The sequence below is a fragment of the Coregonus clupeaformis genome, unplaced genomic scaffold (genome assembly GCF_020615455.1).
Source record: "Coregonus clupeaformis isolate EN_2021a unplaced genomic scaffold, ASM2061545v1 scaf0030, whole genome shotgun sequence".
Classification (NCBI taxonomy): Eukaryota; Metazoa; Chordata; class Actinopteri; order Salmoniformes; family Salmonidae; genus Coregonus; species Coregonus clupeaformis.
Window position 1 is genome coordinate 251,631 of NW_025533485.1, and position 27,938 is coordinate 279,568.

At 49.8% G+C, this 27,938-nt stretch overlaps 1 protein-coding gene across 2 annotated transcripts in view; it reads right to left on the bottom strand.

Annotated features, from left to right (window-relative positions):
* Positions 1 to 27,938, bottom strand: part of LOC121555303 (junctophilin-1-like) — a 176,936-nt gene that overhangs the window by 93,296 nt on the left and 55,702 nt on the right. For both annotated transcript variants that reach the window (XR_005997874.2, XM_041869128.2), the window contains exon 4: positions 5,012 to 5,130. Coding sequence is in view for 1 of the 2 variants with exons in the window: in XM_041869128.2 (XP_041725062.2) it covers positions 5,012 to 5,130 (119 nt within the window). In the remaining variant the exon portion in view is untranslated. The remainder of the gene's footprint in view (positions 1 to 5,011; positions 5,131 to 27,938) is intronic.

A 27,938-nucleotide genomic window follows, 5' to 3' on the forward strand; every position in this document is an offset into this window, starting at 1 on the left:
ATTCCAGTGGGTCAGAAGTTTACATACACTAAGTTGACTGTGCCTTTAAACAGCTTGGAAAATTCCATAAAATGATGTCATGGCTTTAGAAGCTTCTGATAGGCTAATTGACATCATTTCAGTCATTTGGAGGTGTACCTGTGGATGTATTTCAAGGCCTACCTTCAAACGTAGTGCCTCTTTGCTTGACATCATGGGAAAATCAAAAGAAATCAGCCAAGACCTCAGAAAAAAAATTGTAGACCTCCACAAGTCTGGTTCATCCTTGGGAGCAATTTCCAAATGCCTGAAGGTACCACGTTCATCTGTACAAACAATAGTACGCAAGTAAAAACACCATGGGACCACACAGCCGTCATACCGCTCAGGAAGGAGACGCGTTCTGTCTCCTAGAGATGAACGTACTTTGGTGTGAAAAGTGCAAATCAATCCCAGAACAACAGCAAAGGACCTTGTGAAGATGCTGGAGGAAACAGGTACAAAAGTATCTATATCCACAGCAAAACGAGTCCTATATTTAAAAAATAAAATAATTATTTCACCTTTATTTAAGCAGGTAAGCCAGTTGAGAACAAGTTCTCATTTACAACTGCGACCTGGCCAAGATAAAGCAAAGCAGTACCTTAAAAACATAACCTGAAAGGCCGCTCAGCAAGGAAGAAGCCACTGCTCCAAAACCGCCTTAAAAAAGCCAGACTACGGTTTGCAACTGCACATGGGGACAAAGATCGTACTTTTTTGAGAAATGTCCTCTGGTCTGATGAAACAAAAATAGAACTGTTTGGCCATAATGACCATCATTATGTTTGGAGGAAAAAGGGGGACGCTTGCAAGCCGAAGAACACCATCCCAACCGTGAAGCACGGGGGTGGCAGCATCATGCTGTCAGGGTGCTTTGTTGCAGGAGGGACTGGAGCACTTTACAAAATAAATGGCATCATGAGGAAGGAAAATTATGTGGATATATTGAAGCAACATCTCAAGACATCAGTCAGGAAGTTAAAGCTTGGTCGCAAATGGGTCTTCCAAATGGACAATGACCCCAAGCATACTTCCAAAGTTGTGGCAAAATGGCTTAAGGACAACAAAGTCAAGGTATTGGAGTGGCCATCACAAAGCCCTGACCTCAATCCTTTAGAACATTTGTGGGCAGAACTGAGAAAGCGTGTGCGAGCAAGGAGGCCTACAAACCTGACTCCGTTACACCAGCTCTGTCAGGATGAATTTGCCAAAATTCACCCAACCTATTGTGGGAAGCTTGTGGTATGCTACCCGAAACGTTTGACCCAAGTTAAACAATTTAAAGGCAATGCTACTAAATACTAATTGAGTGTATGTAAACTTATTACCCACTGGGAATGTGATGAAAGAAACAAAAGCTGAAATGAATCATTCTCTCCACTATTATTCTGACATTTCTTAAAACAAAGTGGTGGTCCTAACTGACCTAAAACAGGGAATTTTTACTAGGATTAAATGTCAGGAATTGTGAAAAACTGAGTTTAAATGTATTTGGCTAAGGTGTATGTAAACTTCCGACTTCAACTGTAGCTAACATTCTTTTTTAACTGGTTAGCTAGATGGCGTTATGTATTTCCAAAACGTTGGTTTACTTTACTGTAGCTGTAAGCATGTAGTGCTAACGTAATGTTAGCAGGCTAGTAGGGCTAACGTTAGCAGGCTAGTAGGGATAATGTTAGCAGGCTAGTAGGGCTAACGTTAGCAGGCTAGTAGGGATAACGTTAGCAGGCTAGTAGGGCTAACGTTAGCAGGCTAGTAGGGCTAACGTTAGCAGGCTAGTAGGGCTAACGTTAGCAGGCTAGTAGGGCTAATGTTAGCAGGCTAGTTGGCTAGCAACCTTGCAAGTTGATTTGTAACAATACATTCAGAAAGTATTTGTTTATAAGTTGTCTGAACATTTTATTGAAACCATTAGTCAAGAGTGCAAACGATTTGGTTTAATTTGTAGTTAAACATTTTAAGTTATTTCTGTTGGAGTTTACATTATAGGGAATAGGCTGGCTTGCCGGGTCCTCCATATTACATCAACCCCTGTAAAAACATTTTCCGACATGACTTAGGCATTGTTCGGAATTGTAATCGGTTTAATGTAATAACAAATAAAAAAGAAAAGTGAGGTGTAACTTTGTATTGGGACTTTTGATGCGTATACTAATGCAAATCCATATGTTACATTTATGCTACCTACCCTTTAACTAGGGCCCTGAGGTTTTCCTGACCACATTACCAGACCATGGAAAACTCTGGGCCCTTATAGAACACAGAGGTTTTCCTGGTCTGGTAATGTGGTTGGGAAATCCTACTGGCACCCCACGGGAATCGAACCCACAACCCTGGCGTTGCAAACGCCATGCTATACCAACTGAGCTACATCCCTGCCGGCCATTCCCTCCCCTACCCTGGGCCAATTGTGCACCGCCCCATGGGTCTCCCGGTCACGGCCGGCTACGACAGAGCCTGGATTCGAACCAGGATCTCTAGTGGCACAGCTAGCACTGCGATGCAGCGCCTTAGACCACTGCGCCACTCGGGAGATGGTACATTGATAATGTACTTTAATAGATATCAATGAGAAAAAAATATGCATGAAAAGAATATATGCATGTCTGCAATGTAAAAGCTATAGAATAAGGTGTCAAAATCTCATTGTCCTTTTATCATTGGAATTTACAGACTGGCTCTAACCTCAACCCTGACCTCTTGACCCCGTCAGAGCCCTCACCATGACGATTGATCTATATCGGGTAGCAGGCATTTCCTTGCAAAACTCATCTTACCCTGTTAGTCAACACCAAGCTGGCATTTAGCCTTTTGTAATCAGTGTTAATTTCGTCAACAATAACTATGATGAAAAATATTATTCAACAACCTATTTTTACTAACGAAAAGTAATGATGATAACTTGACGAGATGCCATGAAAAAAAAAGAGGGAATGAGTTTTCATTTCAGTTTCTGAAAATGTGATGAGATATGAGACTAATGGACATTTAATTTGACATGAAACTCCTTTTCATCTGTTATGTCCAATCAGAAGCATGGATGCATGCAGAATATTTAATGCAATCCTCTTATTGACGTCTTTCAGTTCCGCGGTCTGTTCGAGCTGATCTGCCCGGCTCTCCTGCACAGCTCCCGGGGCAACACTGACTCTAATTCCTCTCTCTTTCTCAAAACCCATTGGTTGAGAAGGTCAGAGTTCCTTCCCCTCTGACCATCTCATCCAATGGGTTTCGAGAAAGAGGCGAGGGGAGAGGAATCTAGGAAATGCAATTGAGATTCTCCCATTGACTCTGCTGTTGCTACTACTGAGGTCTGAGGATGTATAGAACAGAATATTTGCCATTCAGCAGATGCTTTAACCAAAAACGCCTGACAGCACTGTGTGCATACATCTTAGTATGGGTGATCCCAGTAGGAATTGAACCCACAACCCCAACTGAGCCACACTGAGAATGTACTACCAATAAAAAACGAACTAAAAACAGGCAAAATGCGTAAAGTATTTTCAATTTTTACACTTTTATGATTTAATAATGGAAGATATATAGGATAAAGTATAGCACAGCCTGTGGCTGTGTGTGTGTGTGTGTGTGTGTGTGTGTGTGGGGCTGTGTGTGTGTGTGGCTGTGTGTGTGTGTGTGTGTGTGTGGCTGTGTGTGTGTGTGTGGCTGTGTGTGTGTGGCTGTGTGTGTGTGTGTGGCTGTGTGTGTGTGTGGCTGTGTGTGTGTGTGTGTGTGTGTGGCTGTGTGTGTGTGTGTGGCTGTGTGTGTGTGTGTGTGTGTGTGTGTGTGGCTGTGTGTGTGTGTGGCTGTGTGTGTGTGTGTGTGTGTGGCTGTGTGTGTGTGTGTGGCTGTGTGTGTGTGGCTGTGTGTGTGTGTGTGTGTGGCTGTGTGTGTGTGTGGCTGTGTGTGTGTGTGGCTGTGTGTGTGTGTGTAATATATATGTTATAATGATGTTAGCAGACGCTTTTATCCAAAGCGACTTACAGTCATGCGTGGGTATATGTTTTTAACGTATGGGTGGTCCCGGGAATCAAACCCACTATCCTGGCGTTGCAAGAGCCATGTTCTACTAACAAGAGCCGTGCTCTACCAATTCCCCTTTTGAGTCTGAAAGCAGTAATTCTTTCCAGAATACTGTACTGGACCCATTCCTACCACGTCCTAACAGTCTGTTTTAGTCAGAGCTGAAACACAGTGGCTCATTGTGGTCTTAGAAACCTTCCTCAATAGCTCTGGTCTAAAATTACAGCCCCTCCAGAATGCCAGACATCTCTGTAGTGAATGGCACCCTATTCCCTATATAGTGCACTTTGGGGTCAGGTCAAAAGTAGTGCAATTTACAGTATAGGGAACAGGGTAGTGAATAAAGTGCCATTTGGGTCACACACAGAGTCTGGGCCTTTAAACAAAGTCATTACAGAGTATTCATAGATACTGGGCAGGAACTGGTATTCATGTCAATACAGACTTAGGCCATCGAACTATAAAGCATCTTTGCCTAAATGGCTCAAGGACAACTTCAGTTAAACTTAGAAAAGACAGGGAGAAAGATAGAGAGAGAGAGAGATAGAGATAGAGATAGAGATAGAGAGAGAGAGATAGAGAGAGATGGAGAGAGAGAGAGAGAGAGAGAGAGAGAGAGAGAGAGAGAGAGAGAGAAAACCGCACAAGAGAAACGTGCTTGTGAAAACCACAATCTCAAATCTTGTATTCCTCCACCTGTAGTCTTGCTGCCCAGTCATCCAGGTTGGTGAAATCTAACACCTTCTGCTTAAACCAACCACACCCTAACCCTGTTTGTATAGGGGCAGGTTTGTATAGGGGCCTGTTTTGTATAGGGGCAGGTTTGTATAGGGGCCTGTTTTGTATAGGGGCAGGTTTGTATAGGGGCAGGATTGTACCTGACTTTGGCTAATACATAGTGAATGGCCTGATACATGGTAGTTACCCTGATAATGATTCTGACAAGGTAGGTCTAGAATGTTACCTGGTTGGTGGAAGTTTGGGGACAGCTCCCTAGCGACGGCCCTAGCGATGTCACAATCCTGTCTGGCAGAGAGAGCTGCCTGGTCTGCGGCCTCTCCCTTCGTCCTGGCATGAGCCGTCCTGGAGAAAAAACACATTAGAACATCAACCTACTCACACCACATTAGAACATCAACCTACTCACACCACATTAGAACATCAACCTACTCACACCACATTAGAACATCAACCTACTCACACCACATTAGAACATCAACCTACTCACACCACATTATAACATCAATACACTCACACCACATTAGAACATCAACCTACTCACACCACATTAGAACATCAATACACTCACACCACATTAGAACATCAATACACTCACACCACATTAGAACATCAACCTACTCACACCACATTATAACATCAATACACTCACACCACATTAGAACATCAACCTACTCACACCACATTAGAACATCAATACACTCACACCACATTAGAACATCAATACACTCACACCACATTAGAACATCAACCTACTCACACCACATTATAACATCAATACACTCACACCACATTAGAACATCAACCTACTCACACCACATTAGAACATCAACCTACTCACACCACATTAGAACATCAATACACTCACACCACATTAGAACAACAATACACTCACACCACATTAGAACATCAACCTACTCACACCACATTAGAACATCAATACACTCACACCACATTAGAACATCAATACACTCACACCACATTAGAACATCAACCTACTCACACCACATTATAACATCAATACACTCACACCACATTAGAACATCAACCTACTCACACCACATTATAACATCAATACACTCACACCACATTAGAACATCAACCTACTCACACCACATTAGAACATCAATACACTCACACCACATTAGAACATCAATACACTCACACCACATTAGAACATCAACCTACTCACACCACATTATAACATCAATACACTCACACCACATTAGAACATCAACCTACTCACACCACATTAGAACATCAATACACTCACACCACATTAGAACATCAATACACTCACACCACATTAGAACATCAACCTACTCACACCACATTATAACATCAATACACTCACACCACATTAGAACATCAACCTACTCACACCACATTAGAACATCAATACACTCACACCACATTAGAACATCAATACACTCACACCACATTAGAACATCAACCTACTCACACCACATTAGAACATCAACCTACTCACACCACATTAGAACATCAATACACTCACACCACATTAGAACATCAATACACTCACACCACATTAGAACATCAACCTACTCACACCACATTAGAACATCAATACACTCACACCACATTAGAACATCAACCTACTCACACCACATTAGAACATCAATACACTCACACCACATTAGAACATCAATACACTCACACCACATTAGAACATCAATACACTCACACCACATTAGAACATCAACCTACTTACACCACATTATAACATCAATACACTCACACCACATTATAACATCAATACACTCACACCACATTGGAACATCAACCTACTTACACCACATTATAACATCAATACACTCACACCACATTATAACATCAATACACTCACACCACATTATAACATCAACCTACTCACACCACATTAGAACATCAACCTACTCACACCACATTATAACATCAATACACTCACACCACATTAGAACATCAACCTACTTACACCACATTATAACATCAATACACTCACACCACATTATAACATCAATACACTCACACCACATTATAACATCAACCTACTCACACCACATTAGAACATCAACCTACTCACACCACATTAGAACATCAATACACTCACACCACATTAGAACATCAATACACTCACACCACATTAGAACATCAATACACTCACACCACATTAGAACATCAACCTACTTACACCACATTATAACATCAATACACTCACACCACATTATAACATCAATACACTCACACCACATTGGAACATCAACCTACTTACACCACATTATAACATCAATACACTCACACCACATTATAACATCAATACACTCACACCACATTATAACATCAACCTACTCACACCACATTAGAACATCAACCTACTCACACCACATTATAACATCAATACACTCACACCACATTAGAACATCAACCTACTTACACCACATTATAACATCAATACACTCACACCACATTATAACATCAATACACTCACACCACATTATAACATCAACCTACTCACACCACATTAGAACATCAACCTACTCACACCACATTATAACATCAATACACTCACACCACATTAGAACATCAACCTACTTAAACCACATTATAACATCAATACACTCATACCACATTAGAACATCAATACACTCACACCACATTATAACATCAATACACTCACACCACATTAGAACATCAACACACTCACACCACATTAGAACATCAACCTACTTACACCACATTATAACATCAATACACTCACACCACATTAGAACATCAATACACTCACACCACAGAGGATCTCACTTCTCTGCTGCAGTATCACATTACCCTGCTAGATGATCTCACTGCTCTGCTGCAGTACCTCACTACTCTGCTGCAGTATCTCACTACTCTGCTGCAGGATCTCACTGCTCTGCTGGAGGATCTGATTGCTCTGCTGCAGGATCTCACTGCTCTGCTGCAGTATCTCACTGCTCTGCTGCAGTATCTCACTGCTCTGCTGCAGGATCTCACTGCTCTGCTGCAGGATCTCACTGCTCTGCTGCAGGATCTCACTGCTCTGCTGGAGTAGGGTATGAAGGAAGGAAGGCAGGCACACACACACACATGCACTGTCCCACACACACATGCACTGTCCCACACACACATGCACTGTCCCACACACACATGCACTGTCCCACACACACACAAAGCTAGTGGCATAAATCTTTGTACCACTATCATAGCCATAGCCTATCATTTGAAGGACAGTTACTAGGCAGAGAGATGTCTGTTGTTCCGCTGTATGGGAGTATCATGGCCCTCCCTAGTGAGTTAACTAGAATATAGAGCACCTCTAGGGCTCCTCTAGGGCTCCTCTAGGGCTCCACTAGGGCTCCTCTAGGGCTCCTCTAGGGCTCCACTCCTCTAGGACTCCACTCCTCTAGGGCTCCTCTAGGGCTCCTCTAGGGCTCCACTCCTCTAGGGCTCCTCTAGGGCTCCACTCCTCTAGGGCTCCTCTAGGGCTCCTCTAGGGCTCCACTAGGGCTCCTCTAGGGCTCCTCTAGGGCTCCACTCCTCTAGGACTCCACTCCTCTAGGGCTCCTCTAGGGCTCCTCTAGGGCTCCACTCCTCTAGGGCTCCTCTAGGGCTCCACTCCTCTAGGGCTCCTCTAGGGCTCCTCTAGGGCTCCTCTAGGACACCTCTAGGGCTCCACTCCTCTAGGGCTCCTCTAGGACACCTCTAGGGCTCCACTCCTCTAGGGCTCCTCTAGGGCTCCTCTAGGGCTCCACTCCTCTAGGGCTCCTCTAGGACTCCACTCCTCTAGGGCTCCTCTAGGGCTCCTCTAGGGCTCCACTCCTCTAGGGCTCCTCTAGGGCTCCTCTAGGGCTCCTCTAGGGCTCCTCTAGGGCTCCACTCCTCTAGGGCTCCACTAGGGCTCCTCTAGGGCTCCTCTAGGGCTCCACTCCTCTAGGGCTCCACTCCTCTAGGGCTCCACTCCTCTAGGGCTCCTCTAGGGCTCCTCTAGGGCTCCACTCCTCTAGGGCTCCACTAGGGCTCCTCTAGGGCTCCTCTAGGGCTCCTCTAGGGCTCCACTCCTCTAGGGCTCCACTCCACTAGGGCTCCTCTAGGGCTCCACTCCTCTAGGGCTCCACTCCACTAGGGCTCCTCTAGGGCTCCTCTAGGGCTCCACTCCTCTAGGGCTCCACTAGGGCTCCTCTAGGGCTCCTCTAGGGCTCCTCTAGGGCTCCACTCCTCTAGGGCTCCACTAGGGCTCCTCTAGGGCTCCACTCCTCTAGGGCTCCACTCCTCTAGGGCTCCTCTAGGGCTCCACTCCACTAGGGCTCCTCTAGGGCTCCACTCCTCTAGGGCTCCACTAGGGCTCCACTCCTCTAGGGCTCCTCTAGGGCTCCTCTAGGGCTCCTCTAGGGCTCCTCTAGGGCTCCACTCCTCTAGGGCTCCTCTAGGGCTCCTCTAGGACACCTCTAGGGCTCCACTCCTCTAGGGCTCCTCTAGGACACCTCTAGGGCTCCACTCCTCTAGGGCTCCTCTAGGGCTCCTCTAGGGCTCCACTCCTCTAGGGCTCCTCTAGGGCTCCACTCCTCTAGGGCTCCACTAGGGCTCCTCTAGGGCTCCTCTAGGGCTCCTCTAGGGCTCCTCTAGGGCTCCTCTAGGGCTCCACTCCTCTAGGGCTCCTCTAGGACACCTCTAGGGCTCCACTCCTCTAGGGCTCCTCTAGGACACCTCTAGGGCTCCACTCCTCTAGGGCTCCTCTAGGGCTCCTCTAGGGCTCCACTCCTCTAGGGCTCCTCTAGGGCTCCACTCCTCTAGGGCTCCACTAGGGCTCCTCTAGGGCTCCTCTAGGGCTCCTCTAGGGCTCCACTCCTCTAGGGCTCCACTCCTCTAGGACTCCTCTAGGGCTCCACTCCTCTAGGGCTCCACTCCACTAGGGCTCCTCTAGGGCTCCACTCCTCTAGGGCTCCACTCCTCTAGGACTCCTCTAGGGCTCCACTCCTCTAGGGCTCCTCTAGGGCTCCACTCCTCTAGGGCTCCACTCCTCTAGGACTCCTCTAGGGCTCCACTCCTCTAGGGCTCCACTCCTCTAGGACTCCTCTAGGGCTCCACTCCTCTAGGGCTCCTCTAGGGCTCCTCTAGGGCTCCACTCCTCTAGGGCTCCTCTAGGGCTCCACTCCTCTAGGGCTCCTCTAGGGCTCCACTCCTCTAGGGCTCCACTCCTCTAGGGCTCCTCTAGGGCTCCACTCCTCTAGGGCTCCACTCCTCTAGGGCTCCACTCCTCTAGGGCTCCACTCCTCTAGGGCTCCTCTAGGGCTCCACTCCTCTAGGACTCCTCTAGGGCTCCACTCCTCTAGGGCTCCTCTAGGACACCTCTAGGGCTCCACTCCTCTAGGGCTCCTCTAGGGCTCCACTCCTCTAGGGCTCCTCTAGGGCTCCACTCCTCTAGGGCTCCACTCCTCTAGGGCTCCTCTAGGGCTCCTCTAGGGCTCCACTCCTCTAGGGCTCCTCTAGGGCTCCACTCCACTAGGGCTCCTCTAGGGCTCCACTCCTCTAGGGCTCCACTCCACTAGGACTCCTCTAGGGCTCCACTCCTCTAGGACTCCTCTAGGGCTCCTCTAGGGCTCCACTCCTCTAGGGCTCCTCTAGGGCTCCACTCCTCTAGGGCTCCTCTAGGGTTCCACTCCTCTAGGGCTCCTCTAGGGCTCCACTCCTCTAGGGCTCCTCTAGGGCTCCTCTAGGGCTCCACTCCTCTAGGGCTCCTCAAGGGCTCCTCTATGGCTCCTCTAGGGCTCCACTAGGGCTCCTCTAGGGATCCTCTAGGGATCCTCTAGGGCTCCTCTAGGGCTCCACTAGGGCTCCTCTAGGGAACCTCTAGGGATCCACTAGGGCTCCACTCCTCTAGGACTCCTCTAGGGCTCCTCTAGGGCTCCACTCCTCTAGGGCTCCTCTAGGGCTCCACTCCTCTAGGGCTCCTCTAGGGCTCCACTAGGGCTCCACTAGGGCTCCACTCCTCTAGGGCTCCTCTAGGGCACTCCTCTAGGGCTCCCACTCCTCTAGGGCTCCACTAGGGCTCCACTCCTCTAGGGCTCCACTCCTCTAGGACTCCTCTAGGGCTCCTCTAGGGCACTCCTCTAGGGCTCCACTCCTCTAGGGCTCCTCTAGGGCTCCACTCCTCTAGGGCTCCTCTAGGGCACTCCTCTAGGGCTCCACTCCTCTAGGGCTCCACTAGGGCTCCACTCCTCTAGGGCTCCTCTAGGGCACTCCTCTAGGGCTCCACTCCTCTAGGGCTCCACTCCACTAGGACTCCTCTAGGGCTCCTCTAGGGCTCCACTCCTCTAGGGCTCCACTCCTCTAGGACTCCTCTAGGGCTCCACTCCTCTAGGGCTCCACTCCTCTAGGACTCCTCTAGGGCTCCTCTAGGGCTCCACTCCTCTAGGGCTCCTCTAGGGCTCCACTCCTCTAGGGCTCCACTCCTCTAGGGCTCCTCTAGGGCTCCACTCCTCTAGGGCTCCACTCCTCTAGGGCTCCACTCCTCTAGGGCTCCACTCCTCTAGGGCTCCTCTAGGGCTCCACTCCTCTAGGACTCCTCTAGGGCTCCACTCCTCTAGGGCTCCTCTAGGACACCTCTAGGGCTCCACTCCTCTAGGGCTCCTCTAGGGCTCCTCTAGGGCTCCACTCCTCTAGGGCTCCTCTAGGGCTCCACTCCTCTAGGGCTCCACTCCTCTAGGGCTCCTCTAGGGCTCCACTCCTCTAGGGCTCCTCTAGGGCTCCACTCCACTAGGGCTCCTCTAGGGCTCCACTCCTCTAGGGCTCCACTCCACTAGGACTCCTCTAGGGCTCCACTCCTCTAGGACTCCTCTAGGGCTCCTCTAGGGCTCCACTCCTCTAGGGCTCCTCTAGGGCTCCACTCCTCTAGGGCTCCTCTAGGGCTCCACTCCTCTAGGGCTCCTCTAGGGCTCCACTCCTCTAGGGCTCCTCTAGGGCTCCTCTAGGGCTCCACTCCTCTAGGGCTCCTCTAGGGCTCCTCTATGGCTCCTCTAGGGCTCCACTAGGGCTCCTCTAGGGATCCTCTAGGGCTCCTCTATGGCTCCTCTAGGGCTCCACTAGGGCTCCTCTAGGGATCCTCTAGGGATCCTCTAGGGCTCCACTCCTCTAGGACTCCTCTAGGGCTCCACTCCTCTAGGGCTCCTCTAGGGCTCCACTCCTCTAGGGCTCCTCTAGGGCTCCACTAGGGCTCCACTAGGGCTCCACTCCTCTAGGGCTCCTCTAGGGCACTCCTCTAGGGCTCCACTCCTCTAGGGCTCCACTAGGGCTCCACTCCTCTAGGGCTCCACTCCTCTAGGACTCCTCTAGGGCTCCTCTAGGGCACTCCTCTAGGGCTCCACTCCTCTAGGGCTCCTCTAGGGCTCCACTAGGGCTCCACTCCTCTAGGGCTCCTCTAGGGCTCCACTAGGGCTCCACTCCTCTATGGCTCCTCTAGGGCTCCTCTATGGCTCCACTAGGGCTCCACTCCTCTAGGGCTCCTCTAGGGCTCCACTAGGGCTCCACTCCTCTAGGGCTCCTCTAGGGCTCCACTAGGGCTCCACTCCTCTATGGCTCCTCTAGGGCTCCTCTATGGCTCCACTAGGGCTCCACTCCTCTAGGGCTCCTCTAGGGCTCCACTAGGGCTCCACTCCTCTAGGGCTCCACTCCTCTATGGCTCCTCTAGGGCTCCTCTATGGCTCCACTAGGGCTCCACTCCTCTAGGGCTCCTCTAGGGCTCCACTCCTCTAGGGCTCCTCTAGGGCTCCTCTAGGGCTCCTCTAGGGCTCCACTAGGGCTCCACTCCTCTATGGCTCCTCTTGGGCTCCTCTATGGCTCCACTAGGGCTCCACTCCACTAGGGCTCCACTCCTCTAGGGCTCCTCTAGGGCTCCACTCCTCTAGGGATCCTCTAGGGCTCCTCTAGGGCTCCTCTATGGCTCCACTAGGGCTCCACTCCTCTAGGGCTCCTCTAGGGCTCCACTAGGGCTCCACTCCTCTAGGGCACCTCTAGGGCTCCACTCCTCTAGGGCTCCACTAGGGCTCCTCTAGGGCCCCTCTAGGGCTCCTCTAGGGCTCCTCTAGGGCTCCACTAGGGCTCCACTCCTCTAGGGCTCCACTAGGGCTCCTCTAGGGCTCCTCTAGGGCTCCACTAGGGCTCCACTCCTCTAGGGCTCCTCTAGGGCTCCACTAGGGCTCCTCTAGGGCTCCTCTAGGGCTCCACTCCACTAGGGCTCCTCTAGGGCTCCACTAGGGCTCCTCTAGGGCTCCACTAGGGCTCCTCTATGGCTCCTCTAGGGCTCCACTAGGGCTCCTCTAGGGCTCCACTAGGGCTCCACTAGGGCTCCACTCCTCTAGGGCTCCTCTAGGGCTCCTCTAGGGCTCCTCTAGGGCTCCTCTAGGGCTCCACTCCTCTAGGGCTCCTCTAGGGCTCCACTCCTCTAGGGCTCCTCTAGGGCTCCTCTAGGGCTCCACTAGGGCTCCTCTAGGGCTCCACTAGGGCTCCACTCCTCTAGGGCTCCACTAGGGCTCCTCTAGGGCGCCACTCCTCTAGGGCTCCTCTAGGGCTCCACTAGGGCTCCACTCCTCTAGGGCTCCACTAGGGCTCCTCTAGGGCTCCACTCCTCTAGGGCTCCTCTAGGGCTCCTCTAGGGCTCCACTCCTCTAGGGCTCCTCTAGGGCTCCACTAGGGCTCCACTCCTCTAGGGCTCCACTAGGGCTCCTCTAGGGCTCCTCTAGGGCTCCACTCCTCTAGGGCTCCTCTAGGGCTCCTCTAGCGCTCCTCTAGGGCTCCTCTAGGGCTCCACTAGGGCTCCTCTAGGGCTCCACTAGGGCTCCTCTAGGGCTCCTCTAGGGCTCCTCTAGGGCTCCTCTAGGGCTCCACTAGGGCTCCTCTAGGGCTCTTCTAGGGCTCCACTAGGGCTCCTCTAGGGCTCCGCTCCTCTAGGGCTCCTCTAGGGCTCCACTCCTCTAGGGCTCCTCTAGGGCTCCTCTAGGGCTCCTCTAGGGCTCCACTCCTCTAGGGCTCCACTCCTCTAGGGCTCCACTAGGGCTCCTCTAGGGCTCCTCTAGGGCTCCACTAGGGCTCCTCTAGGGCTCCTCTAGGGCTCCTCTAGGGCTCCACTAGGGCTCCTCTAGGGCTCCGCTCCTCTAGGGCTCCTCTAGGGCTCCACTCCTCTAGGGCGCCTCTAGGGCTCCTCTAGGGCTCCACTAGGGCTCCACTCCTCTAGGGCTCCACTCCTCTAGGGCTCCACTAGGGCTCCTCTAGGGCTCCTCTAGGGCTCCACTCCACTAGGGCTCCACTAGGGCTCCACTAGGGCTCCTCTAGGGCTCCACTCCTCTAGGGCTCCTCTAGGGCTCCACTAGGGCTCCTCTAGGGCTCCACTCCTCTAGGGCTCCTCTAGGGCTCCTCTAGGGCTCCACTAGGGCTCCACTAGGGCTCCACTAGGGCTCCTCTAGGGCTCCTCTAGGGCTCCACTCCTCTAGGGCTCCTCTAGGGCTCCACTCCACTAGGGCTCCTCTAGGGCTCCTCTAGGGCTCCACTCCACTAGGGCTCCACTCCTCTAGGGCTCCACTCCTCTAGGACTCCTCTAGGGCTCCACTCCTCTAGGGCTCCTCTAGGGCTCCACTCCACTAGGGCTCCTCTAGGGCTCCTCTAGGGCTCCTCTAGGGCTCCGCTCCTCTAGGGCTCCTCTAGGGCTCCACTAGGGCTCCACTCCTCTAGGGCTCCTCTAGGGCTCCACTCCTCTAGGGCTCCTCTAGGGCTCCACTCCTCTAGGGCTCCTCTAGGGCTCCACTCCTCTAGGGCTCCTCTAGGGCTCCAATAGGGCTCCTCTAGGGCTCCACTCCTCTAGGGCTCCTCTAGGGCTCCTCTAGGGCTCCTCTAGGGCTCCGCTCCACTAGGGCTCCACTCCTCTAGGGCTCCTCTAGGGCTCCACTCCTCTAGGGCTCCTCTAGGGCTCCACTCCTCTAGGGCTCCTCTAGGGCTCCACTCCTCTAGGGCTCCTCTAGGGCTCCAATAGGGCTCCTCTAGGGCTCCACTCCTCTAGGGCTCCTCTAGGGCTCCTCTAGGGCTCCGCTCCTCTAGGGCTCCACTAGGGCTCCTCTAGGGGCTCCTCTAGGGCTCCTCTAGGGCTCCTCTAGGGCTCCGCTCCACTAGGGCTCCTCTAGGGCTCCACTAGGGCTCCTCTAGGGCTCCTCTAGGGCTCCACTCCTCTAGGGCTCCTCTAGGGCTCCTCTAGGGCTCCACTCCTCTAGGGCTCCTCTAGGGCTGTGTCCAAAATGGCATCATATGCCCTTTCATAGTGCACTACTTTTGACCATATTCCCATCCTTTCAGGGTCAGTGAGCGCATTACATAACTGGTAAAAAGTAATGCACTATATAGGTCATAGGGTGCCATTTGGAACTCAACCCTATGTCTATTCAGGACAAGAAGAGGATCAACATTCAACAGCACGTAGCTGAAGCCAAAAGGCCCTAATGAGTTTTGGGATCATGGTGGGCTTAGTATTACTACAGAGCTGCATTACTGCACAACGCAATGGTTAGATGGTAGTTTACACACACACACACACACACACACACACACACACACACACACACACACACACACACACACACACACACACACACACACACACACACACACACACACACACACACACACACACACACACACACACACACACACACACACACACACACACACACACACACACACACACACACACACACACACACACACACACACACACACACACACACACACACACAAATCCCTTGAAAACCCCAGTGAGATAAGAGCACGTACATACAGTTTTTCGGTATGACATGACTAACTCTCCTCTCTCTCTCAGCATGCATACAGACACCATGGCTGGGTAGCATGGCTGGATAGCATGTCTGGGTAGCATGTCTGGATAGCATGTCTGGATAGCATGACTAACTCTCCTCTCTCTCTCAGCATGCATACAGACACCATGGCTGGGTAGCATGGCTGGATACCATGGCTGGATAGCATGTCTGGGTAGCATGACTAACTCTCCTCTCTCTCTCAGCATGCATACAGACACCATGGCTGGGTAGAATGGCTGGATAGCATGGCTGGATAGCATGTCTGGGTAGCATGACTAACTCTCCTCTCTCTCTCAGCATGCATACAGACACCATGGCTGGGTAGCATGGCTGGATAGCATGTCTGGATAGCATGTCTGGATAGCATGGCTGGATAGCATGTCTGGATAGCATGTCTGGGTAGCATGTCTGGGTAGCATGTCTGGGTAGCATGGCTGGATAGCATGTCTGGATAGCATGGCTGGATAGCATGTCTGGATAGCATGACTAACTCTCCTCTCTCTCTCAGCATGCATACAGACACCATGGCTGGGTAGCATGGCTGGATAGCATGGCTGGATAGCATGTCTGGAAAGCATGACTAACTCTCCTCTCTCTCTCAGCATGCATACAGACACCATGGCTGGTTAGCATGGCTGGGTAGCATGGCTGGATAGCATGGCTGGATAGCATGTCTGGATAGCATGTCTGGATAGCATGGCTGGATAGCATGGCTGGATAGCATGGCTGGATAGCATGCATACAGACACCGTGGCTGGATAGCATGGCTGGATAGCATGCATACAGACACCGTGGCTGGATAGCATGGCTGGATAGCATGTCTGGGTAGCATACAGACACCATGTCTGGATAGCATGTCTGGGTAGCATGGCTGGATAGCATGCATACAGACACCATGGCTGGATAGCATGGCTGGGTAGCATGGCTGGATAGCATGCATACAGACACCATGGCTGGATAGCATGGCTGGATAGCATGTCTGGATAGCATGGCTGGATAGCATGTCTGGGTAGCATGTCTGGATAGCATGTCTGGGTAGCATGGCTGGATAGCATGTCTGGGTAGCATGTCTGGATAGCATGTCTGGATAGCATGTCTGGATAGCATGGCTGGATAGCATGTCTGGATAGCATGTCTGGATAGCATGTCTGGATAGCATGTCTGGATAGCATGTCTGGGTAGCATGGCTGGATAGCATGCATACAGACACCATGGCTGGATAGCATGGCTGGATAGCATGTCTGGATAGCATGTCTGGGTAGCATGGCTGGATAGCATGTCTGGGTAGCATGTCTGGGTAGCATGTCTGGATAGCATGGCTGGATAGCATGGCTGGATAGCATGTCTGGATAGCATGTCTGGATAGCATGTCTGGGTAGCATGTCTGGGTAGCATGGCTGGATAGCATGTCTGGATAGCATGTCTGGGTAGCATGTCTGGATAGCATGTCTGGGTAGCATGTCTGGGTAGCATGTCTGGATAGCATGTCTGGGTAGCATGTCTGGATAGCATGTCTGGATAGCATGTCTGGGTAGCATGTCTGGGTAGCATGTCTGGATAGCATGTCTGGATAGCATGTCTGGGTAGCATGTCTGTGTAGCATGTCTGGGTAGCATGTCTGGATAGCATGTCTGTGTAGCATGCATGTCTGGGTAGCATGTCTGGATAGCATGTCTGGATAGCATGTCTGGGTAGCATGTCTGGGTAGCATGTCTGGATAGCATGTCTGGATAGCATGTCTGGATAGCATGTCTGGGTAGCATGGCTGGATAGCATGCATACAGACACCATGGCTGGATAGCATGGCTGGATAGCATGTCTGGATAGCATGTCTGGATAGCATGTCTGGATAGCATGTCTGGATAGCATGTCTAGATAGCATGTCTGGGTAGCATGGCTGGATAGCATGCATACAGACACCATGGCTGGATAGCATGGCTGGATAGCATGTCTGGATAGCATGTCTGGGTAGCATGGCTGGATAGCATGGCTGGATAGCATGGCTGGATAGCATGTCTGGATAGCATGGCTGGATAGCATGTCTGGGTAGCATGTCTGGGTAGCATGGCTGGATAGCATGTCTGGATAGCATGTCTGGGTAGCATGTCTGGGTAGCATGTCTGGGTAGCATGTCTGGGTAGCATGTCTGGATAGCATGTCTGGGTAGCATGTCTGGATAGCATGTCTGGATAGCATGTCTGGGTAGCATGTCTGGGTAGCATGTCTGGATAGCATGTCTGGATAGCATGTCTGGGTAGCATGTCTGTGTAGCATGTCTGGGTAGCATGTCTGGATAGCATGTCTGTGTAGCATGCATGTCTGGGTAGCATGTCTGGATAGCATGTCTGGATAGCATGTCTGGGTAGCATGTCTGGGTAGCATGTCTGGGTAGCATGTCTGGATAGCATGTCTGGATAGCATGTCTGGATAGCATGTCTGGGTAGCATGGCTGGATAGCATGCATACAGACACCATGGCTGGATAGCATGGCTGGATAGCATGTCTGGATAGCATGTCTGGATAGCATGTCTGGATAGCATGTCTGGATAGCATGTCTAGATAGCATGTCTGGGTAGCATGGCTGGATAGCATGCATACAGACACCATGGCTGGATAGCATGGCTGGATAGCATGTCTGGATAGCATGTCTGGGTAGCATGGCTGGATAGCATGTCTGGATAGCATGTCTGGGTAGCATGGCTGGATAGCATGTCTGGGTAGCATGTCTGGGTAGCATGTCTGGATAGCATGGCTGGATAGCATGGCTGGATAGCATGTCTGGATAGCATGGCTGGATAGCATGTCTGGGTAGCATGTCTGGGTAGCATGGCTGGATAGCATGTCTGGATAGCATGTCTGGGTAGCATGTCTGGGTAGCATGTCTGGATAGCATGTCTGGGTAGCATGTCTGGATAGCATGTCTGGGTAGCATGTCTGGATAGCATGTCTGGGTAGCATGTCTGGGTAGCATGTCTGGATAGCATGTCTGGGTAGCATGTCTGGATAGCATGTCTGGATAGCATGTCTGGATAGCATGTCTGGGTAGCATGCTACAAGCATGTCTGGGTAGCATGTCTGGATAGCATGTCTGGATAGCATGTCTAGATAGCATGTCTGGGTAGCATGTCTGGATAGCATGTCTGGGTAGCATGTCTGGATAGCATGTCTGGGTAGCATGTCTGGATAGCATGTCTGGGTAGCATGTCTGGATAGCATGTCTGGGTAGCATGTCTGGATAGCATGTCTGGGTAGCATGTCTGGATAGCATGTCTGGGTAGCATGTCTGGATAGCATGTCTGGATAGCATGGCTGGATAGCATGTCTGGGTAGCATGTCTGGGTAGCATGTCTGGATAGCATGTCTGGATAGCATGTCTGGATAGCATGTCTGGGTAGCATGGCTGGATAGCATGCATACAGACACCATGGCTGGATAGCATGGCTGGATAGCATGTCTGGATAGCATGTCTGGATAGCATGTCTGGATAGCATGTCTGGATAGCATGTCTAGATAGCATGTCTGGGTAGCATGTCTGGGTAGCATGTCTGGGTAGCATGTCTGGATAGCATGTCTGGGTAGCATGTCTGGATAGCATGTCTGGGTAGCATGTCTGGGTAGCATGTCTGGATAGCATGTCTGGGTAGCATGTCTGGATAGCATGTCTGGATAGCATGTCTGGATAGCATGTCTGGGTAGCATGTCTGGGTAGCATGTCTGGATAGCATGTCTGGATAGCATGTCTGGGTAGCATGTCTGTGTAGCATGTCTGGGTAGCATGTCTGGATAGCATGTCTGTGTAGCATGTCTGGGTAGCATGTCTGGATAGCATGTCTGGATAGCATGCATACAGACACCATGGCTGGATAGCATGGCTGGATAGCATGTCTGGATAGCATGTCTGGATAGCATGTCTGGATAGCATGTCTGGGTAGCATGGCTGGATAGCATGCATACAGACACCATGGCTGGATAGCATGGCTGGATAGCATGTCTGGGTAGCATGGCTGGATAGCATGTCTGGATAGCATGTCTGGATAGCATGTCTGGGTAGCATGGCTGGATAGCATGTCTGGGTAGCATGTCTGGGTAGCATGGCTGGATAGCATGGCTGGATAGCATGGCTGGATAGCATGTCTGGATAGCATGGCTGGATAGCATGTCTGGGTAGCATGTCTGGGTAGCATGGCTGGATAGCATGTCTGGATAGCATGTCTGGGTAGCATGTCTGGGTAGCATGTCTGGATAGCATGTCTGGGTAGCATGTCTGGATAGCATGTCTGGGTAGCATGTCTGGATAGCATGTCTGGGTAGCATGTCTGGGTAGCATGTCTGGATAGCATGTCTGGGTAGCATGTCTGGATAGCATGTCTGGATAGCATGGCTGGATAGCATGTCTGGGTAGCATGTCTGGGTAGCATGTCTGGATAGCATGTCTGGGTAGCATGTCTGGATAGCATGTCTGGGTAGCATGTCTGGATAGCATGTCTGGGTAGCATGTCTGGGTAGCATGTCTGGATAGCATGTCTGGATAGCATGTCTGGATAGCATGTCTGGGTAGCATGTCTGGGTAGCATGTCTGGATAGCATGTCTGGGTAGTATGTCTGGATAGCATGTCTGGGTAGTATGTCTGGATAGCATGTCTGGGTAGTATGTCTGGATAGCATGGATTATAACTAATTATTACTAATTTTGACACAGCATGAAGAGAAGAGTAGCAGATCAACGCTGTGAGAGGAGGCGTGTGTGTGTGTGTGGCCCGTGAACACACTCAGAACACACTCGGACCAGACCACCGCTACATGAGAGGAACAGGGAGGCAACAACAAAATGGATGCATCTCCAATGGCACTCTATTTCATATAGGGCTCTGGTCAAAAGTAGTGCACTATATAGGGAATAGGGTGCCATTCTCTGGTCTAAAGTAGTGCACTATATAGGGAATAGGGTGCCATTCTCTGGTCTAAAGTAGTGCACTATATAGGGAATAGGGTGCCATTCTCTGGTCTAAAGTAGTGCACTATATAGGGAATAGGGTGACATTCTCTGGTCTAAAGTAGTGCACTATATAGGAAATAGGGTGCCATTCTCTGGTCTAAAGTAGTGCACTATATAGGGAATAGGGTGCCATTCTCTGGTCTAAAGTAGTGCACTATATAGGGAATAGGGTGACATTTGGGATGCCAGCAATACTAACGCCAATGCATGACAATGCGCAATATGTTAGAGACTGAGCGGAAGTACAGTCCAGTCTAGACTCATCCGTCCAGACTCCTGCTGAATGATACTAGTCAGGACTCATCAGTACAGACTCCTGCTGAATGATACTATTCAGGACTCATCCGTCCAGACTCCTGCTGAATGATACTAGTCAGGACTCATCAGTCCAGACTCCTGCTGAATGATACTAGTCAGGACTCATCAGTCCAGACTCCTGCTGAATGATACTAGTCAGGACTCATCCGTCCAGACTCCTGCTGAATGATACTAGTCAGGACTCATCAGTCCAGACTCCTGCTGAATGATACTAGTCAGGACTCATCAGTCCAGACTCCTGCTGAATGATACTAGTCAGGACTCATCAGTCCAGACTCCTGCTGAATGATACTAGTCAGGACTCATCAGTCCAGACTCCTGCTGAATGATACTAGTCAGGACTCATCCGTCCAGACTCCTGCTGAATGATACTAGTCAGGACTCATCCGTCCAGACTCCTGCTGAATGATACTAGTCAGGACTCATCCGTCCAGACTCCTGCTGAATGATACTAGTCAGGACTCATCCGTCCAGACTCCTGCTGAATGATACTAGTCAGGACTCATCAGTCCAGACTCCTGCTGAATGATACTAGTCAGGACTCATCAGTCCAGACTCCTGCTGAATGATACTAGTCAGGACTCATCAGTCCAGACTCCTGCTGAATGATACTAGTCAGGACTCATCCGTCCAGACTCCTGCTGAATGATACTAGTCAGGACTCATCAGTCCAGACTCCTGCTGAATGATACTAGTCAGGACTCATCAGTCCAGACTCCTGCTGAATGATACTAGTCAGGACTCATCAGTCCAGACTCCTGCTGAATGATACTAGTCAGGACTCATCAGTCCAGACTCCTGCTGAATGATACTAGTCAGGACTCATCCGTCCAGACTCCTGCTGAATGATACTAGTCAGGACTCATCAGTCCAGACTCCTGCTGAATGATACTAGTCAGGACTCATCAGTCCAGTCTCCTCCCAGTATGTCTCCCCCCTCCCTTCCCCCTCCCCCCTCCCTTCCCCCATCCCTCCCTTCTCATCAGTATGATCCTATGACTGCTCCAGTCCTTGGACAGTGAGGCGTCCTGTTTGAAACTCAAATCAACGTTTTCAGATGCCTCATGCTTTGATGGAGTGTGGCTGTGTGCAGGGCCAGGGACAGTGTGTGAATGTGTGGCATGGAACAGTGAGATATGAAAATGGCTTCCGGTCCAGAAATAAGCCATCGTCAACCAGGGGACAAAGAACTCACTTATAAATAGCAGGCCTGGAATATACTAGAACACATATACACACACACCTCTTTTGTATACTGGAACACAACAGGAGACACAGACGGACACACACACACACAGTCTTGTATAACTAACCTTGTGGGGACACAAAATTCAGCTCCATTCAAAATCCTATTTTCCCCTAAACCTAACTCTTACCCTAACCCCAAAATCTAACCTCAACCCTAGCTCCTAACCTATGATGTTATGGAAATGAGTCAAGTGATGGCCCTTAATGGAAAGTCACATGTAAACTCTGAAAATGCGCTGCATCTCTCTCTCTCTCTCTCTCTCTCTCTCTCTCTCTCTCTCTCTCTCTCTCTCTCTCTCTCTCTCTCTCTCTCTCTCTCTCTCTCTCTCTCTCTCTCTCTCTCTCTCTCTCTCTCTCTCTCTCTCTCTCTCTCTCTCTCTCTCTCTCTCTCTCTCTCTCTCTCTCTCTCTCTCTCTCTCTCTCTCTCTCTCTCTCTCTCTCTCTCTCTCTCTCTCTCTCTCTCTCTCTCTCTCTCTCTCTCTCTCTCTCTCTCTCTCTCTCTCTCTCTCTCTCTCTCTCTCTCTCTCTCTCTCTCTCTCTCTCTCTCTCTCTCTCTCTCTCTCTCTCTCTCTCTCTCTCTCTCTCTCTCTATATATATATATATATACATCCTTCTCTCTCCATCGTCACTCCCCTCCCGTCGACCACTCAGTGTGTGTTAATTTGTGTGGTCCTGAGCTACAGCCCATCACTTAGCAGGCTGTGGCCTATTTGAGGAATCTCTCTCACATATGCTGACACAGTTCTGCACCCTTCCTCTATCACTTCTCTCTTTCAATTCTCCCTCCCTCTCCTCTCCTCTCCTCTCCTCTCCTCTCCTCTCCTCTCCTCTCCTCTCCTCTCCTCTCCTCTCCCCCTCCCTCCTGTCTCTCCCCCACCCCCTTCTCAAACCCACTCTCCACCTCTTCTTCCCTCAACCCCTTTACCCCTCGTTAGTATATTATCTAACATGTCTCCCCCCAGAACTTTATTGAGCATCTGACGCAATTAAACAACATTTTCTTTCTGGTGTCCGAGAGTACCCCCACCTGGTCCTGGTCCTGTGTGACTCAGTTGGCTTGCAACTCTAGGGTTGTGGGTTTGATCCCTACTGGGGCCACTCACTGACAACATACTGTACTGAACTTTACACTGACAACATACTGTACTGAACTTTACACTGACAACATACTGTACTGAACTTTACACTGACAACATACTGTCCTGAACTTTACACTGACAACATACTGTACTGAACTTTACACTGACAACATACTGTCCTGAACTTTACACTGACAACATACTGTCCTGAACTTTACACTGACAACATACTGTACTGAACTTTACATTGACAACATACTGTACTGAACTTTACACTGACAACATACTGTACTGAACTTTACACTGACAACATACTGTACTGAACTTTATATTGACAACATACTGTCCTGAACTTTACACTGACAACATACTGTACTGAACTTTACACTGACAACATACTGTCCTGAACTTTACACTGACAACATACTGTCCTGAACTTTACACTGACAACATACTGTACTGAACTTTACATTGACAACATACTGTACTGAACTTTACACTGACAACATACTGTACTGAACTTAACACTGACAACATACTGTCCTGAACTTTACACTGACAACATACTGTCCTGAACTTTACACTGACAACATACTGTCCTGAACTTTACACTGACAACATACTGTACTGAACTTTACATTGACAACATACTGTACTGAACTTTACACTGACAACATACTGTCCTGAACTTTACACTGACAACATACTGTACTGAACTTTACATTGACAACATACTGTCCTGAACTTTACACTGACAACATACTGTCCTGAACTTTACACTGACAACATACTGTACTGAACTTTACATTGACAACATACTGTACTGAACTTTACACTGACAACATACTGTCCTGAACTTTACACTGACAACATACTGTACTGAACTTTACACTGGCAACATACTGTACTGAACTTTACATTGACAACATACTGTACTGAACTTTACATTGACAACATACTGTCCTGAACTTGAGAATTGTTTCTAACCAGGACTCTACTCTACCTATGTCCCCTGTAGCTCAGTTGGTAGAGCATGGCGCTTGCAACGCCGGGGTTGTGGGTTCGATTCCCACGGGGGGGCCAGTATGAAAAATGTATGCACTCACTAACTGTAAGTCGCTCTGGATAAGAGCGTCTGCTAAATGACTAAAATGTAAATGTACCTTCAGCCATGACCCCAAAAGGAACGCCAAAAGCTATGGCTCTCATCTGGGTTAGTTTAATACCATTGTACTCTCTCCTGCAGACAGACGCACACACACACACACACACACAGTCTAAAGTATCACTAGCATAACAAATTACCACCAGTGTGGAATCCAACCTGCGTGGTTATAGAAGGTATCTGAGAGCCCAGTGTTAATTCAGGATGACTTGAGCTTGACTAACACCATTAGTGGGCCAGAGAAACCAGACACCCAAATTATTTCAGAATGATTCATGTACGTCAGTGGGGGTTGGTGTCAATGGCTGGCAGTGACAGTAGAGGTGATGTCTGTAGCACATGAATATCTTTTAACGGACTTATATTTTAGACTGCTGCTAAATAAGACCAGCTAACTTAAAGGGGCAATCAGCAGTTGCTACATCCATTTTTTTGGGACTTATAAATGATATGTACCCATTCTTGAAGAATATAACTTCTAAATGCCAACGGAGGTGTTTTGAAAAGGAGGATTTAAATAGATTTAGAAAAGCATCTACTCTTTGTCTACCCTTATTTCACCAAGTTGACTGAGAGCATATATTATCTTCTACAGCAACGTAATATCGTAAACAAAATGCTATGTCATTCAAACCCTATGTCAGCCGATTCATAACAGTCAGCTATCCGCACAAACCTGTGTGGCACGTCTCTCTGCAAAAACCCGTGGTATTGACCTCCTGTTGCCTTGGTACGTGGTTGGTAAGTGTTTCCTTTTGGTTAGCCTGGAGAAATCAGTCTGCTTTGTGCTATCATTCCACTCATGACAAACATGACTAGGAGTGACAAGGGAGTGGAATGATAGCTAAACAGACAGGATGCCGTTTACAGTAGGTGCTATTTGGGATGCATTTACTGTCTTCACAATAATGAACTCTAGTTGAGACAGACAGTAGGATAGTACTGCAGGTCAGGATGCTGCATATTATACAACGGGGTGAGTCTAATCCTGGATGCCGATTGGTTAAAACCGCGTTCCAGCCTGTGTCTATTCCACAAGTTAACCACCGGTTAAATCTATGACGTTGAAATGCCTATTTACTCTGTTCCATCTGACTGCCCAATCCACTGTCTCATCAGCCCAGCCAGGCAATTTATATACTATATCAAGATTTGTATAAAACTTGCTGTTTTGTCTCAGTCTTGAATTGCGATGTCCGCTGTCCCATAGTAATGAACGTGTCGGGAGTCAGGACGAGACAGACAGACAGCCGTCAAAACTAACGACCAGGGAACCTTGGCTGGAAACAATGCAAATCGAATGAACGACGGCTTGAGTAGCAACCTCAGGACTATTTCCTTGTGGAAGGATGAAATAGTATGAATAAATTAAATCAAATAAAGTTTTTTTTATTAAAATGTGTCAATCATTATTTTATTATGTTGGTAACCATTGTATAAACTAGCATAACAGGATTAGACTCACCGTGTTGTTGGAGACCGGCATGCTAGCTGGCTGTGGCGTTTTATGACGAGGTGCCCGGACGTTTTTCACGGAATAATACTGCACCTAGTTAGCTAGCTGAATAAACTAAGTTAGTCTATTCCTAGAAAACATTGAACCGCTGTAGTTTACAACAATTATAGTTTCTGAGGTGGAAGTTGGGAGAGTTATATTTGGGAGTTGTGGTGAGGGAGGCCCCGCTCTCTCCTTTCCCAGATGTTAAGTTCATTTCATTCCGATCTCCTTTGCATTATTGTAGCCATCTGCTGCAGCCTGTCAACTATGCCTCTGCCTATCCCTGTTCTCTCCTCTCCGCACAGGCTACACAAATGCCTCATACCGCGTGGCTGCTGCCTCTCTAACCTGGTGGTCCCTGCACGCACGACCCACATGGAGTTCCAGGTCTCAGGCAGTCTCTGGAACTGCTGTTCTGCTGCCAACAAGGCAGAGTTAATCTCAGCCTATGCTACCCTCCAGTCCCTCGACTTCTTGGCGCTGACGGAAACATGGATTACCACTGAAACACTGCTACTCCTGCTGCTCTCTCCTCGTCTGACCATGTGTTCTCGCATACCCCGAGAGCATCTGGTCAGCGGGGTGGTGGCACAGGAATCCTCATCTCTCCAAAGTGGACATTCTCAATTTTTCCCCTGACCCATCTGTCTATCTCCTCATTTGAATTCCATGCTGTCACAGTCACTAGCCCATTTAAGCTTAATATCCTTGTCATCTATCGCCCTCCAGGTTCCCTTGGAGAGTTCATCAATGAGCTTGACGCCTTGATAAGTTCCTTTCCTGAGGATGGCTCACCCCTCACAGTTCTGGGGGATTTCAACCTCCCTACGTCTTCATTTGACTCATTTCTCTCTGCCTCCTTCTTTCCACTCCTCTCCTCTTTTGACCTCACCCTCTCACCGCCCCCCCCTACTCACAAGGCAGGCAATACGCTTGACCTCATCTTCACTAGATGCTGTTCTTCTACTAATCTCACTGCAACTCCCCTCCAAGTCTCCGACCACTACTTTGTATCCTTTTCTCACTCCCTCTCCTCCAACACTACTCACTCTGCCCCTACACAGATGGTAATGCGCCGTCGCAACCTTCGCTCTCTCTCTCCCGCTACTCTCTCCTCTTCCATCCTATCAACTCTTCCCTCTGCTCAATCCTTCTCCCTCCAATCTCCTGATTTTGCCTCCTCAACCCTCCTCTCCTCCCTTTCTGCATCCTTTGACTCTCTATGTCCCCTATCATCCCGGCCGGCTCGGTCCTCCCCTCCAGCTCCGTGGCTTGATGACTCATTGCGAGCTCACAGAACAGAGCTCCGGGCAGCTGAGCGGAAATGGAAGAAAACTAGACTCCCTGCGGACCTGGCATCTTTTCACTCCCTCCTCTCTACATTTTCTTCATATGCTTCTGCTGCTAAGGCCACTTTCTACCACTCTAAATTCCAAGCATCCGCCTCTAACCCTAGGAAGCTCTTTGCCACATTCTCCTCCCTGCTGTCGCGAATCGCATCTCTGCATGTCTGGCAGACATATCAGTATGGATGACGGATCACCACCTCAAGCTGAACCTCGACAAGACGGAGCTGCTCTTCCTCCCGGGGAAGGACTGCCCGTTCCATGATCTCGCCATCACGGTTGACAACTCCGTTGTGTCCTCCTCCCAGAGTGCGAAGAGCCTTGGCGTGACCCTGGACAACACCCTGTCGTTCTCCGCTAACATCAAGGCGGTGACCCGATCCTGTAGGTTCATGCTCTACAACATTCGAGAGGTACGGCCCTGCCTTACACAGGAAGCGGCACAGGTCCTAATCCAGGCACTTGTCATCTCCCGTCTGGATTACTGCAACTCGCTGTTGGCTGGGCTCCCTGCCTGTGCCATTAAACCCCTACAACTCACCCAGAATGCCGCAGCCCGTCTGGTGTTCAACCTTCCCAAGTTCTCTCACGTCACCCCGCTCCTCCGCACACTCCACTGGCTTCCAGTTGA